Source organism: Chiloscyllium plagiosum, chromosome 31 (genome assembly GCF_004010195.1).
Source record: "Chiloscyllium plagiosum isolate BGI_BamShark_2017 chromosome 31, ASM401019v2, whole genome shotgun sequence".
Lineage (NCBI taxonomy): Eukaryota > Metazoa > Chordata > Chondrichthyes > Orectolobiformes > Hemiscylliidae > Chiloscyllium > Chiloscyllium plagiosum.
This window is the reverse complement of record NC_057740.1, coordinates 14,706,320-14,721,201: the sequence shown is the minus strand read 5'-3', so window position 1 is coordinate 14,721,201 and position 14,882 is coordinate 14,706,320. Positions and strand designations below refer to the sequence as shown.

The following is a 14,882-nucleotide window of genomic DNA, read 5'->3' as shown; positions in this document are numbered from 1 at the left end:
GTGTGCACAGGAACAAAGATCTATAACTCACTCAGCAATAGTTTTCAATTTGAAGTTTAACTGAATAAGTTTAAAACATCCTTTATCTTGTTCAAAAGTTTTGTTAACTTCAATCATTATAGGGCATTTACCTTCAGGATTAATGTGAGAAAAGCAGCACTGATGAGGAAAGGGATAAAGCTACTGATGAACCAGCTGACCCACAAAATTCCATTAGACAGTCCCATCATCTTCATTGTCTCCTTTAGCCGTGCCTCCTTCTCATGAACCAGCCTCTTGACTATCATCGCTACTGAGTAAATCCAAGACAGGATCATGAAGAGGGGCAACGAACGGTTCAAAACTCGCAAGAAACTGATTTAAGAGAAAATCAAAATTAATCACCTGTTTGGAAGAAGACAATCAGCTAAATAGTTTGGAATACAGAGTTGAGTTCAGAAGGAGAACATTATTTAAAACTGTTCAGACTATCTGAAGAGATAGGTTCACAAGGAATGTACTAGGGATACAGAAGCCACAGACCAGGAATCTCAAAGTAAATTATTGGTCTCAGTGAGGAAGATGGTTTGGGCAATTGGTTCACACTCTAAATTAGTTTGGCAGAAAATTAATAAAAGGAATGAGAATCAGATTTCAGTTTCTTCCTCGATACACATGCGTATAAACCCAATTTGACATCTCGGATGCTTGGGAGTGGAATGTCTCTTCTTCCGAGCAGATGAGGCAGAGGCAGAGGAATTGGGAGAACTAAATGCCAACAAGAGACTTCAAGAGAGAAAGAGGATCCATTAGAGCTCTATAGAAAAAAAACCTTGTGTTATAGCAATGTTAAACAGACATTTAGAATTGATTATCTAGAATTTACTACATCTCTTGGCACAATATAACTAACATATTATAATTGTTTCAAATATGCTTTTTCAAATAATGGTTACATTTCATCAATTAATTCAATTTAGTATCAGCTAGAAAAATAAACATGATTCAAATTATCCTGCTGCTAGTATTTAAAATTGAATTTGAAACATTAAATGTGTCTTAAGTTGCAAAATTGTAAGGTAATTATTTTTGACAAAAGAGCATTTAGTCCTTTTACATTAATCATTATAAAAAGAGCCTATTGTCATAACCCTCCCACTGCAGGATCCAATGATTTTTTAAATGCTTCAGATATATGCCTCCTCCAATCTGAGGAGCGGAGGGTCTAAGGGACAGAAGACCTGAAATTTATTTCTTCATTAGCTTAAACTCGTTCCTCTTCACTCTAATCTTTTTACATTCCCTTAACTATCTTATATGCCTTTGTAAGATCACCACTCAGGAAACCTCTCCCTTCCAGGCTGAAAAGTCCACATCTCTCCAACACTTTCCAAAATCTTTGACCTTCAATACTGGGGAATAGCCTCATGGTTTTTCTCTGAACCACCCATACTGAATATCCAATTCTGATCAGCAAGAAGCAAGATAGATGTGGTGTATGACCAGATTACTTTACACATTGAACACTTCTTCCTGTGGTTTGTTCTAGGGCTTTGGTTGTCTAACTAAATGTTCCATTTCCTCTGAATATCATAGCTATGTTGATCACGTTTAGTGTTGGTCCTTCTGAAACTTTGAGTTCAGTTTTGGTTGTGTGTATTCCTTCAAGGAAAAGAAAGTGAGAAGTCATCAGCAAATGAGTGGAGCATTAAGCCACTTCAGTAATTTGATGAGTAAAGTTAGCACTCCATACACATTGTGGATTTGAAATTCACAAATTCATTATTTTTGAACAGTCAAAATGAGCTGACAGTAAAATCTGCTTAACCATTGTTAGCTTGGATAAAATATCAGGAGGAGGTTTCTTTGTGTATTTTCGATCTGATCCAATGAAACGTCAGGAACCACAGACAATGTTGAAGAATCCCAGATTGCAGCTGAACTAAACTGTCTACTATTCTGCTGCCAACTCTGATGTGTCTGTTCTGCCTATGGAGAGGATAGAGATAATGATGGAGGTGTCTGTAACATTGGTTGTATGGTATGCTTTGGTGAGTATGACATAATAGCCAATTGCTTGAGTAGTCATTGAGACAACTCTCTAACAAGACAGTGCTGTCATCCTGGTCTGCCACTGGAAAGTCATTTCCAGGCAGCTACCACTTATTTGACCTGTCTGGGAACCTGGTTATGACCTGGAAAATTTTATTCATCTCTGACACACGGCGTAAAATCAAAGACAATTTGTTACCCCCCGTTTGTGGGTGGGTAGCTCTGCTGTACTCCCATCCAGACTCTGGGCAAATGGCCCAAAGGTAGGATGGTCCCCAGATACTAGGTCAAACTGAGGCAAGGGTTAATATGCCCATCTATCTTTAGCTGGAGCTTACAAATTTATCCACAAGGCTCCACAGCATTAGCATGGGCCATAAATCACTTGCCAAATATATTACTGCTCTGCTACAGTATCTTTTATATTCATCAATCATCGAGATGTGTTCTGGCACTTACCCATCATCCACATAGCATGGATATGGCATCTGTTGTAAATAAAGTCCAGTCTTCTTGTGTTCATTGGTCTGTACTCGAATAATTGCCTGTTCCACCAAATCCTGGATGTAAACAAATCCTCCCCAGATGTACTGAAGGTCCCGAATTGTGAGGGCTTCAGGTCCTGGGTCCCAAAACCTAAGAGGTAACACAGCAAAATACAATTCATCACAGTAACAAGACTCAGCCAAATTTCTACATATATCGGACATTGATAAAGAAGTCTCGCTGTCATTAAGTCTTTCTGCTTGGGCTGGATGAGACATGTCATTTGCAAGTTGCACGAAATTCCCAAAGCAGCTGCTCTGCTCAGAATTCAGTCATGACAGGAGACACCACCCCCCCCCCCTCCCCCCAACTTCCCTGGGAGAGCAGCAGAAACATTTCAGGGATATCCTTAAAGTGACCTACAGAAATCAAACAGTTTTACCAACCCTCGGGAGTGGTGTGCCACCGGCCAAAAATGGAGGTTTATTCAGGAATGCACCAAACACAGTTGGGGGGTGAAGTGGTAGCACATAAGATAATGTTGAGGCATTAGAGACAGAGTGCATCAACCTCCAAACACCACCTCTCCTGCGTATGCTAGAATTTGCAGGTGTATAGCCATCTCAGAACCCATTAAACCAAAGTGCAGGCAAGTCATGCTCAATTTGGAGGCACTGCTCAGAATATTGTCTTCCTGCCAATAGCAATGCAACTTCCCTCAGCTTGTGCAACAATGAAACTCCAAATTTCTAACCAGTTGAAGTACATTTCTGATAGCAAAAATGAAATTCATGGTGCTTTTTCATGTACTTTTATCACGGGCAATTGACAGGGCAACCACAAGAGGTTTTCTGATTTTTTTTTTGGTCATATAATTAAAGATTAAGTATAATCATATGCTCCACCCATATCAATGGCATGTTAAAAATCATATCCACACAAAGTTTACTTCCAGTTGTCACATTTTATCACACTTGTGTGCCATCTCTACTAGTCCCAGCCTCTTGGCTGTGTTGATATGAAAATGCAAAACACTAAGCAATGGCATACCTCTCCTTCATAAACTGCAACGACACTTGTGGTCACACACAGACACAATGTTGGCTAACAGAAATGACTGATTTGGCAATAGGAAATTAAACACATTTAATATTCAGCTGGTTTGATCCTTTTCCAGGACAGATGGGCAACCTCAAAACACCAGCAGCTTCCCTAAAAGTCAGTCAAACTTGAGATGGAATACTGACCCTATTCTGTCACTTCAAATCATGATGGTAGTTCAGAAATAAATGGCAAAGATAATACTTTAGATAAACTAACTCAAAGAATCTCACACAGACACTGCGTGCTCATAGACTGCTGCCACACTTCCTCTCCTTTAATAAAAATAAACAAACAACCACCGAGAGATAACGTCATAGCTGAAGTTAATGGAAAGTGGTTTTGCATTTTCTAGAATACAACAGTTAATCTCCGAAATCTGACAGCAGGCTTGAATATTTGATCACTTGAGGGAAATTCTGGACAGACATAGAAAATAGTAAATGAATACAGCCTGGAATTTCCCAGGTGTTGACTTTGTTTCTCCACCAAAACCCCATAACAAATACTGCAGGAAAATCGTCATCAACATGAATGAGATTTCTGGTGAAATTACGAGGACCAAGTGTCCTACATTCCAAAAAGGAACTGAATTTGATTAACATGCCAACATACCTGTCCTTGATTTTGTGGGTTGGAGCTACATAATCAATGTCCATCCTAATCTTGTATTTGATGTGGGGCTGAAGAGTGTGAATCTCACTACCTGTTGGCTCATCAACCAAAAACACAACTCCAGCCCAGAACTGTCTCTCCTCCAGAAGCTGCAACGCACGGACCACTAACTTCTCTTCGGTCGGAACAGCTTCTAGTTTATTCAGAGATATGCACTGTCAAGAAAGAGCAATATTTTTAGACAATCTTTACTCAGAACAATGTCCATGAGGAAACAGAAAGAGTGTGATTTAAAGTAGGATTGTGGTTTATACTTCTTTAGAAAATCCAGGTAAATAGTCAAGTAGTGTTGGATGTTAAAGGTTAAAGAAAGAGTCGGAGAGAAATTGACTTGAATCAAAAACTAATGTCTAGATTATGCTGCATTGCCACTTTAGAACATTATAGACAGTAGCTGGAGGCAATTCACTGGTACACACTGGAAATCAAACAGAAACAGAAACATGCATGTCAGTCAGTAACAATGGAGACAACAGACAAGTTAACATCTCAAGCAGCATATAATCCTGACAAAGAATGACTCAAGTCTTGACTTCAATCTGGAGAAAAGCATCAACGACAATGAAGAAGATTGTATAAGACAAAGTTATGTGGAACCTTAGAGAAATGAGAGAGCATCGACTATAGTAGCATCACAAAGAGTGGCACTGAGAGAACATTGCATTTCATGTCTTAATTCTCACCAGTCTAAACAAATCAGTGCCAACAATGACATTGAGGCACAATGGGCTACCTTTAAAATCTCCTTGTGTGTCAAAAGTTCCAGGTGTCAGGGAACATAATCTTGAGAACAAATTGCAAGTTGTACCAAACCCAGAGGCATCAGAGTTTAAACCAGAGACTCCAGCTTCCATTAATGACCAGTTCCACTATCCTGACAGCAGGGATTTGCTCACATGTATAAGTACATGTGCTAAGGTCTCTATTAGTTACCTATGGGCAAACGCAGGATAGAGAGGGATGGAGGTAGTCCACTGAGAACTGAAAATATAAACAGGCACAGCTGGCTCAGGCACATATGCTAATATGAGCTGATCATCAGGTGTCCGTGTAAACAAAATTATTTGAGAGATTTATTTAAAGCCTTATTCTCTGCCTTGCTCTATTGGGACTTTCTCAAATTTCAATTTGGTCAGTGATTAGTCCTCAACTTTTCCACTTCTGTTCCTCCCAAGCTTGATTATCAGATACAGTCTTCGCCCTTCCTGCTGTAGTCAAGACCATCTCACGTCTTCTAAACTAACTCATTCTTTTCAAAGACTGCTACAGAATTTCAGACCACCTTGTGTTTCCTTCCCCTTATAATGATCAAAAACCTTTCATCTTGGTATTACCTAATTGTCTCCTTAAGACTCCCTCACAGTTCAAGCATAGGATATCTCTGGGACTACTGAGCTTGTAAGCACATTGAGGAGAAAGTGAGGTCTGCAGATGCTGGAGATCAAAGTTGAAGAAGGGCCTGTGCCCGAAACGTCGAATCTCCTGTTCCCTGGATGCTGCCTGACCTGCTGTGCTGTTCCAGCAATAAAGTTTCAACTTGTAAGCACATTGGCTAGTCGCTCAAGGTTGAGCCTTCTTTGCTCTGAGGGGCAGAAGTCCCACTCTGATGCTGTTAGGGAACCCAGATTATTACTTTGGGTAAGCCCATGCTATAAAATTTACCCTGTGGAGAACTGATCTTCGACTTATCAGTAACCTATAAAGATCACTGGCAATGTATGTGTACTTCATAGTGGCATAAATACGATTGTCAGCTTCTTCACATCAAGAAGTTGCCATTTCACAATAACAAAGAGCATGAAAATAATATTCAATTTAATTGACAATAGCAACATTTATAGTTATGGAGGGTTATTATGAAACATAACCTATGACGTTATTTGATTTAAACATGAAAAGTTTGGTGCCATTTAATGACAGTTTCTCAAATTGATCTGCGAGTCTGATCTTTCATGTTTCACAAACATTCATATTTGTGAGTGGCATTCAGAAAATATTTTTAGTTTTTTAACAAATAGCTAATGTTTTTATTGTTAAACATCAGATTCAGGCTGTATTCCACTTCATAGTTTAACTCTAACTAAATTTATAGCAATGGTACTCAATATGAAAATGCCTCAGGGATGAGTGAAAAGATATATTACTCTTAACACTAACTAATTCACCACTAAATTATAATTTAGTTTTTTTCGGAATCCAGAGAAATACCAAAACAATTCCCTTAAACTAAACTTAAGTATTCTCCTGCTTGACTTGAGTTGATTAGATATCAGGATTACAAACATTTAGAAAATGAATCACAGTCCAAATTTTCTTTATTATGAAATTTCTTTTCCAATTATAGAGGTGCATGATTTCCAAAAGGAACAGATTTGTTTTTTAAAGTCTGTACCCCAGTTTTGGAGCTTTGACCAAAATTGAGGATTTCTCTCTGAACTGGAGAACATTTAACCACACTGGAGAACATTTAATAGAAACATACCTCAAAGACCTGGGAGAAAGAGTTGACCACTTGATCTAATTCTTCATAAGCTTGTTTCCAGGTGTAATTGGAATTCTCACTCCCTTCAGTTTGGCTCGTCAGAAAGTTGGCAATACTTTCTGCAGTCCAAGAGGTAGAATTAAGTTGTAGATCAATAAGGGTAGCGATAGCAGGGTTCCTTAGCATTTTCTGATGAAGACAAAACACAGGGTTACTTAATTTAACAAATGTTAGCAAATTGGGCAATGTGTCCCTTCTTTGTTCCTCTGCCAGATGGTGCGAGTTGTAGATTTTCAATGTCATATCAAATACATATCGAAGAGACTTAGGTTCTTGTTGAGTCAGCTATCATGAAATTTATCAAAAACACAAACTATCTACAATATCAGACTTACAGTCTGGATTCTGTATTTATTGATATTATTGTACATTATAAACACACATCATATAGAGAATAACTAAGGCAAAAGTGGTATTTTTATTCCAAAATGTCATATGCCTTGATGTCAGGTAAACATCTTAAACCACTTGTCTTGTCTGGAATCTATGCCATAACACTACACCAGAAATGAGAGTTTGAGACAATCAAATTTACTGGAGGAACTGTTAATGCAAAAGACACACAAACGATGAAAAAGCTGCAGGATTACTGACGGCTGGAAACTTACAGGTCACCAGGAAGGGGATAGCAGGGAAGCATAAAAACTATACTGGAAGTAATAGAGGTTATTACCAAGTGTCCAGCTTTTCAGGCCCACTCTTAGCCAGGCCTGGCATGGGATGGAGTAGAGGGAAACAACCCTTTACTTTTCTCCTCCCCCTCCATGCTCATCATTCCCTCTTGCTGAAGCCTGACTTGGGATAATCTTAATTTTCTGATGCGCTGCATTCCAGTGTTGTTTCCAGCATATCCTTGCCCTTGAGAGTTATTCCCCCTGTGCCATTAAGTTTCATTTCTGTCAGCCATAACTTTTTCTTTTGCAATGGTATTTTTAATTTGATAAGGTATTCACCCCTGTATCAAGCATAAAGTCACAGATCTCCATAATCAGAAAAACATTCCATCAAATTCAAACCAGTTGGATCACCAATTTCTCCTAGGAATCCCTCGGTTATACTTCCTAATGATATTTACCCTGCTATATTAATCTCTGTGCATCACCAACACTTTAAGTGCTCTTTAACCATAACCTAATTCGACAAATCACTCCTGGAAAGGATACATCAGAAAGTCTTGGTTATTGCTAATTTGTGCAGCCAGGGCTCAGTCAGCAGTTTAGTGGACAGGCATCTCGAAAGCGATTAAAGATTTCATAACCCACTGTGGAATACGCAATTACACAGATTGTCAAGTCTAGAAAACAGTCTTATCATCACTGAAGGCAGATCAGAAGACATAAGACATAAGTTTGTCACTACAATCAAATACTAAGAATAAGAATGAGCACTTCAACATTTGAGCTAATTGAGAAATCTCTAGTGGAGATTGCGCAGGCAAAAAAATATTTTGATGAACAAACTGATACACCAGATTTGACATTGATGTCAGATGACAAGCCATCACTAGTTCACTCTTTTGTCTTCCAAATCAGAATTATCAGTACCAGTGACAGAGATAATGCTAGGTAAGCAGTAATCCTCTAGTACCATGACTGAGGACATGAACGTCTAGTTCAATGTAAAGACATCCACAGAGAGCAAATGATGTCCAATCTATTTAAAAAGTTTAAGTAAAGCACTTAAGTCTTTCAGCACGGATGTAAGAGCAAATTGAAAATAAAAAATTGCTCAAATAAAATGGAGATGAGCTGCATGTGACTTCATGGAAACCCAGGGTGCCATAGTATCAGGACACAGTCAAAAAATAGTTGCCTGATCTAAAATTACAGGATGCTGCAAGGAAGAAAATACTCGTTTCAACAGAGTGGCAAACTCCCATGCTGGGCACTGATGAGACTAAAAGGTCCCAAGAATGAGGTTATGGGACAACTACCTGATCCAACAGGGAAGAATCCCTTGGTGAAGGAAATTCAGGAGACTACAGATCTTCTTGATAGAAAAGAAGATCAATTACCAGACTTAGAGGGAACAATATCTTTTACAAAGAACATTCAAGAAATAAAAGATTGGAAAAATGATTACAGACCAATCAGGGTGAAGATCAGAATTTGGGTCAACAGTCTTCTAGCAAGAGAATCTCCAAGTCCAAAGACAGATAATTCTAAAAAATCTGTAAAAACTCCAGATCATCTGTATTTGTGGAAGTCAAAGACTTTGGTGGAGGGAAGTGAATGATGTGGTGGTAAATGTAACTATATACATGAATGAATGGATTTTAATTATAGATGAAAGCTTGAGGGTGATGTTCTATAATGTTGAAAATGTTCTGATGGTGTTAATGTTGGAAGCTGTATTTAACTCCATCCAATCTGATGATGTCAATCTTGGCGGAGAATCAGGAATCTGACATAAGGTCCCGATGGAGAGAGAGAGAGAGAGACACCTCATTCTCCTTTCCTGTTTGTTTCAGAAATTGTTTAGCCAATAAAACTTATACATATTATATCTTGTTAAGACAAGTACGTCTTCTTGTTAAGACACACTCCTGGTTCATCTTCTATCACTGATAATCTAATAAAGTTTTAATTCTCTATTCTAGATTGAGTCTAAGGGGCTTTGGTGGTGCAGTTGCAATGTCCTACCTGTAAACTAGGAGGCCTGGATTCAAGCCCCATGTGCCCCAGAGGTATCTAGTAACACCCCTGAATTAAGTTGTTTGAAAATATAAAATGAGCTGGGATCTTTCCTGAGACCAATTTTTGGAGTTCTTGTGGTGCAGTGGTAGTGTACCTATCTCTAAGTCAGGAGGTCTGTCTTCAAGTCCCACTGCTCCAGAGATGTGCAATAATATCCTTGAATCAGGTTGACTGGAAAATATCTAGAATGGAAAATTAGTGACAGCACTCAACTCCATTAGCTGATTGTATGTCATCAGAATTAGACACTATGATCAGCAATGGAAGTTTCCAATTCTGTGTTAAGTTTCACTTTACCACTTAGATAGGAGTCATTAAACCATACCCTCTCCATGACCATTACCCTCAGTTTACACCAACCACCATTAGTTCATTATGTCACAGATTTGCTGACTCTGTGTTAGCAGTGGGACCTAGTTCCAGAATGGACTTCAAGGCTAGCATAGCTGCCTATTTCCACACATGCGATCGAAATAACTAATCTACAGTTGTTCAACACAGGTTTATTCACTAGAAAAATCACAACTAAAATGAAAAATCATAAAGCTATTATACATAATGCCAATTATAAGCACCTTGAGAACTGCTTACTAACTGTATCTAGTTACCATATACTTCAGTTGATATCTTTAGACACTGTTCTTTCACAACATAATTGAGCTTTTAACATTAAATAGATTCTCCAAAATCTCCTTTCCTGATAGCACCTTTCAATCTTTTATGAGATGCTGCTGTCAGGAGCCTATGCCTCTCTTCAAAAAAAAAACCTCTATCGAGTTGAAGCAGCATATACCTGCTATAGCCTTAGCTTGATTGACACACTGACACATTATCTGTGTCAAAATACTTGGAGGCAATTCATCCTTCACATAATTGTTAACTAGCTTTTATATTGTACCTCATTGTCCATTCAAAGTGATAATTATATGAAAGATGCAGCTGTCATTGTGCATCAGTAACTATTCACAAAAAGCCACCTGATGGAAAACAGGACATCTTTCTTTCTTTTCAAAAAAGTACTATAGAATTTTTCATTAACAGCTGACCCAGCAAATGTGTCTGGGTTCAAAGTCTTGCCCAGTGAAGCACCCCTTCATTCCCACACTTCAGTATTGCACATAGCAATAATTAAACATTGCCAACTCTAGCCTTAACATTTCTTACACAGAAGAGAGATTTCCAACTGAGGCAAACTATTAAATGTGAGAAAATAAGAATAATGGGAGCACTAACTTGCAGGAGACGGATTTCCTGACTACTTTCCATAAACTTCCAGATCTGGGGTCCAGCTTCATTCCAGGCTCCTCGCACCTCTTGTAACAAGCTTAGATCCTCAAACGTTCTGTTCACCTGTCAGCGATAAGAAAAACTGTCAGCAACTCCAAAATATTCTAGCCAGGTTTTCAATTCCAATTGTCAAGACATGGTCATCCTGCATTGACACATCACGGGTCCCATTTACTTATATCCAATAAAGTAGGAATTGTTGGATATTTAGTTGCTTGGGTTTTAGTTAATTCGGTTTGAATACATAAAGTAGCGAAAACAGCTAGTTAGGTCATAGAGATGTACAGCATGAAAACAGACCCTTCATTCCAAGTCGTCCACGCCAACCAGATATCTTAAATAAATCTAGTCCCATTTGCCAGCATTTCACCCATATCCCTCTGAATTCTTCCTATTCATTTATCCATCCAGATGCCTTTTAAATGTTGGGGAATTGTACCAGCCTCCACCACTTCCTTGGGCAACTCATTCCATACACGCACCACCCTCTGCATGAAAAATGTGGCCCCTAGGTCCCTTTGAAATGTTTCCTTCTCACCTTAAAACTATGCCCTCTGGTTTTGGACTCCCCTATACCATGGAAAAGGCCTTGTTTATTTACCCTATCCATGCTCTTCATGATTTTATAAACCTCTATAAGTTCACCCCTCAGCTTCCGATGCTCAAGGGAAGATAGCCCCAAACTATTCAGCCTCTCCCTATACTTCAAACCCTCCAACTCTGGCGACATCCTTGTCAATCTTTTCTGAGCACTTTCAAGTTCCACAACATCTTTCCTATAGCAGGGAGACCAGAATTGCACGCAGCATTCCAAAAATCAGTTAAAACATTTCAGTTTGTTCATGGTCGGAATGTGCAAATCTAATTCTTTATCATTTTGTTGAGTGGTCCCAACCCAGCATGTCACTGAAAGTTAGAAATTTCACTGCCCATCAGAAATTCTAAGTAGCAAGCTACTATATAAAAACAACTTATTCAAGTATAAAAAACTTCAGACTGACTGAAATCATTGCGGTTAATAGAAACTGACCCCTGATAAGCATTCAAAACTTGTTCTGATTTTATATTTTATGGACAGTGACCACTCGAATTACATAGATTTTAGTCAGACATTTTTGTCCCTAAAATCAAGTACCTCTTTCATTATCTTCAATGTAGCTGGAGTATCTGGACTGTACAGTATCTTCCCTACAAATAGTGGCTTGATACTTTTCCACATGATCGAAGAGTAAGATTCAAGAGTCTTAAGTAGATCATTACAGTGAGGTGCTATGGAAAGCAAGGTAAGAGATTCAGTTCAGTAGATCACATTTACAATCCTTTTACAATTTGTACATTATTAGCACTGAGCTCTATCATCACCTCAGTGTTCTAAGATCTTAAAGTACTCAAAATAAAAACTTTTAACGAATAAAAACCAGGAATTCAAGACTAAAATTTGGCACCATTACAATGAAATAAATATCATGCCCTTGTAAACTTTCACAACCTCAGAATATGACAATATACTTTCTGAGAAGAGAAATTCTTCATGTACAGTCACTGTTGAAATGTAGAAAACATAGCTGGCAATTTTAATACAATAAGATACCATGTGCTTTGATTCTTTGTTTATAAAGTTATCAGCTAAGGGATAAATACTGGCCAGGACACTGAGCAGCATTCTCCAGATTTTCTCCGGTGGTTTCTCTTTTCAGCTACTTGAGATAACAGTCAGAGGTTGAGTTGAAGATCTCTTCTAGTATATCATGGGACAGGTACAGAGTAAACTTTCCTAAATAAAGCTACCTCCTGTTTATCTGAAGTTTCCCTCTTAGCCTTTCTGATTTTCTCCAATATGATACATACACACTGCATTGTTCATATCATCAGTCCATTTATCTGTCCAACATCAGGACAACTCAACAAGATCAAAATCTGTCTTTGGAAGCTTAATATTTTAATGCAATCTCCATAGTCCTGTTCAAAAACTCATCCAATGGTACAAAACCTTAGGGCTACTTAGATTCTATACTCAGATTCAAGCACTGTAGCACATCCATTACCATGACTACCTACTTCTATTTTTAATATGTTGTGAGTCTCTTTAAGCAGTGGAGTGCACAGTCTTTTTACTCACAACATTATCACCTCCACATTGATTTGTTTCCAGCAGTATGTGAACTCAACCTGAAATCCATACCAGGTCTCCTAAATGGTTCCGATATCATCCCAGTCCTCACCCACCTTCTCTGCATGACATACTTCCAAACATTCAACTATTTTCTACATTAGCTTCAGGAGCTTCAAACAACTTGTCCACCTGCTCTCCCAAAACTTCATTTTTGATTCACTTTCCCTTCTCCAACTACCTCCCTTTCTCAGTAACTTCAAGCACCTCCTAATTCATTTTCTGATCTACTTAGCCTGACTTCTAATGGTGAACACTTAATGATGCACAATAATTCTAACTTCACAATGGTCCCAAGTGATAGATTTTCAGTTTCTATTATTTTAATGTAAAACAATGATTTGAACAACCACTACTGGGGCACTGTAACAAAAATCAAAGGCTGATAGAAACTTACAAAATGAAAACAGAAGCTTATCAAACTTAAAATATCATCTCTGAGGATGATGATGCAACCCATTCCCTGCAGTGTCCACCAATCACAAAAGGTCTTTACTGTACCAACGGAATCTTCATGCTCCCCCTTGATGAGCACATTGGCTGCTAATTGAACCATCAATGGCCACATTAACTAGGTCCAGGAGCAGCCCAGTGGGAGATCCTAAGATTTGCTCGACCCTTATTGCACAGTGTATCTATCGATTATGAGTATGAGATTTCCAGTTTCAACCCTTTTAAATGAACAATATTGGTTAAGTTAAAAATCACACAACACCAGATTATAGTCCAATAGATTTAGTTGGAAGCACTAGCTTTAGGAGCACTGCTCCTTCATCAGATAGCTATGGGACAGGATCATAAGACACAGAATATATTGAACAAACCCATCTGTTCAGATGAAGAGGAACGTGACTGATACCTGAAGGTGCTCAAGTCTGCCCTCATAAGAACAGGGTACGATGCTCAACTCATTGATCGTCAGTTCTAATGTGCCATGACGAGATACCATAATGACATCCTCAGGAGACAGACAGGGGATGTAACCGATAGGGTACCCTTTGTTGTCCAGTAGTTCCTGCAAGCGGAGAAACTATGCCATGTTCTTCAATGCCTGCAACACATTATTGATGAGGATGAGCACTTCGCCAAGATCTTCCCTACGCCTCCACTTCTCGCCTTTAAACAACTGCCAAACTTTAAACAGACCATTGTTCACAACAAACTGCCCAGCCTTCAGGACAACATGGGTCACAACACCATACATCCTTGTCATGGCAACCACTGCAAGACATGTCAAAGTGTCGACACGGATACCACCATGACACGTGGGGACACCACCCACCATTTATGCAGCAGGTACTCATAGATAACTTTGGCCAACTATCTCATACGCTGCAGACAAGGATGCCCCAAGGCATGGTATATTGGCAAGACCAAGCAGACATTACAACAACGGATGAATGGACACTGCGCAACAATCGCCAGACAGGGATGTTCCCTCCCAGTTGGGGAACGCTTCAGCAGTCAAGGACATTCAGTCTCGGATCTTCGGGTGACCAACCTTCAAGGTGGACTTCAGGATATGCAACAACGCAGTGGTGAAGCAGAGCTGATAGCCAAGTTCAGAACCCATGAGGATGGTCTCAACTGGGACCTGGAGTTCATGTCACACTACAGATGACTTCACCACACTATACACTCTCACATACACACACGTTCATGCAGACCTTCTCTCATACACACGTACACCCCCCACATTTACCCACACACACACCCACTCACTGGCTTATACTCCATCACCCTCTACTTTTTGTCATTTACATAAATGATTTGGATGTGAGCATAAGAGGTACAGTTAGTAAGTTTGCAGATGACACCAAAATTGGAGGTTTAGTGGACAGCAAAAAGGGTTACCTCAGATTACAACAGGATCTTGACCAGATGGGCCAATGGG

General features: G+C 39.1%; 1 protein-coding gene across 4 annotated transcripts in view; it reads right to left on the bottom strand.

Moving 5' to 3' along the window:
• Positions 1–14,882, bottom strand: part of LOC122565247 (phospholipid-transporting ATPase ABCA1-like) — a 173,752-nt gene that overhangs the window by 85,530 nt on the left and 73,340 nt on the right. For all 4 annotated transcript variants that reach the window (XM_043721016.1, XM_043721017.1, XM_043721019.1 and 1 more), the window contains exons 10-15: positions 11,954–12,087; positions 10,765–10,881; positions 6,776–6,964; positions 4,234–4,448; positions 2,491–2,667; positions 132–354 (exon numbers count right to left, since the gene is read on the bottom strand). In XM_043721016.1, the coding sequence (XP_043576951.1) occupies positions 132–354; positions 2,491–2,667; positions 4,234–4,448; positions 6,776–6,964; positions 10,765–10,881; positions 11,954–12,087 (1,055 nt within the window). The remainder of the gene's footprint in view (positions 1–131; positions 355–2,490; positions 2,668–4,233; positions 4,449–6,775; positions 6,965–10,764; positions 10,882–11,953; positions 12,088–14,882) is intronic.